General features: G+C 46.0%; 1 protein-coding gene across 1 annotated transcript; it reads left to right on the top strand.

The window, feature by feature from the left end:
* The first annotated feature begins 535 nt into the window (after positions 1 to 535).
* LOC149224017 (uncharacterized) lies at positions 536 to 1336 on the top strand. The gene has a single exon (XM_089388062.1). The coding sequence runs from the start codon at positions 536 to 538 to the stop codon at positions 1334 to 1336; it is 801 nt and encodes a 266-aa protein (XP_089244188.1).

The raw sequence follows: 1336 nt of genomic DNA, 5'->3' as shown, positions 1-1336 counted from the left end.
ATACTGAGTGTTGGGATTGTTCTTGTGAGAACAAGCATTGTATTATCATCTTGGATTTTTTATTTAATGCAATACAAATAGGCAGGGTTTTGAGCAGTGGCTTTCCTTGGATACATATTTTGTTATGTGCCATTGATTTGTCTTCTTCTTGTTCATATTGTTTTCATCGATCTATTGGCTTTCACTGGGTGAAAGTAGAAGTGATTCTTGTACTATGCTTTAGTACATTGCATGAGCTTGTGAATCTATAGTATTTTCTACAGTTTTGAGTAGATAAGGATGTGATGCACATGGACCAATAAGAAACGAGTGCTGTGCTGAGCCGATTGCCGCCCTGCAACGAGCCTGAGATTCTCGGCCCTGCGGCCGCCTGAGGGTTTCCAAGAGGTGCATCGCCTGCAAGCCCCTGCATTCACATTTTGGCAGGCTAGATCGACTGCCATCAAACCCCTGCAATCACATAGTTGGCAGACTAGATCGACTATGCCCACTGCGATCTGGGGGAGCTCGATCCGGCCGAGCTAAGACTTCCCTCATGGAGTCTTCTTCGCCCTCCCCCGCTGAAGCCGAGGCCTTCTCAAATCTGCTGAATTCATTGCCAAAAAAGAAAACTTCGGAGGTTTCGAAATTTGTGAAATGCCTGGATGATATCTCGGAGATCTCACTCCCTCCTGAGAAACCGATCCAGGTTGCCCTTTCTTTGTCTGAGCGTGCCTTGGTGGGACAGTTCACTGGTCTTTGGCCCTCCCCCAGATCCACTGAAAGCTGGGTCACAACGAACTGGGCGCCGCTGATATCGGGCAAGGTCACTTCTTACTTTCTAAGGAAGGGTTTCTTCCTATTCGAATTTTCTGAAAAGGAAGATAAGGATCTGATCTTCCGAAATGGGCTCTATTTCATGGGCCCCCAAGGACTGTATCTCAATAAGTGGACGCCAGACTTTGATCCAACAGTCAACGTGCCCACTGCCATTCCTGTGTGGGTTAGATTACCTAATCTGCCAATGCATTGTTGGAACTGGGAATCCCTCAAGCACATCAGGAATACCCTAGGTAAATTCATTGATCGAGCAAATAGTAAAGATCAATATGACTACATGAGAATTTGTGTTGAAGTTGATCTCGAGGTTGGTCTACCTGAGGCAATAAAGATCAGAGTTGGAAGTTGGACGCACCTTCAAAAGCTGGATTATGAACAGCTACCGTTCAAGTGCAGGAAGTGCCAGGTCTATGGTCATTTTGCCAGAGGATGCCCAAAAAATACTGAAACAGAGAAAGGCAAAGAGGACGGGTGGACGCAGGTCAAAAGGACAAAAAGCAAAGCCCCAAAAACATGA

Source organism: Pinus tabuliformis, chromosome Q, assembly GCF_031772625.1.
Source record: "Pinus tabuliformis cultivar Carrire ecotype Pingquan chromosome Q, CPIR1, whole genome shotgun sequence".
In the NCBI taxonomy this organism is placed as follows: Eukaryota; Viridiplantae; Streptophyta; class Pinopsida; order Pinales; family Pinaceae; genus Pinus; species Pinus tabuliformis.
This window is presented reverse-complemented; position numbering and strand designations above follow the sequence as displayed.

What these genes read in the sequence shown, in the direction of transcription:
- LOC149224017 (XM_089388062.1), top strand. Translation starts at nt 536, where the DNA reads ATGGAGTCTTCTTCGCCCTCCCCCGCTGAAGCCGAGGCCTTCTCAAAT.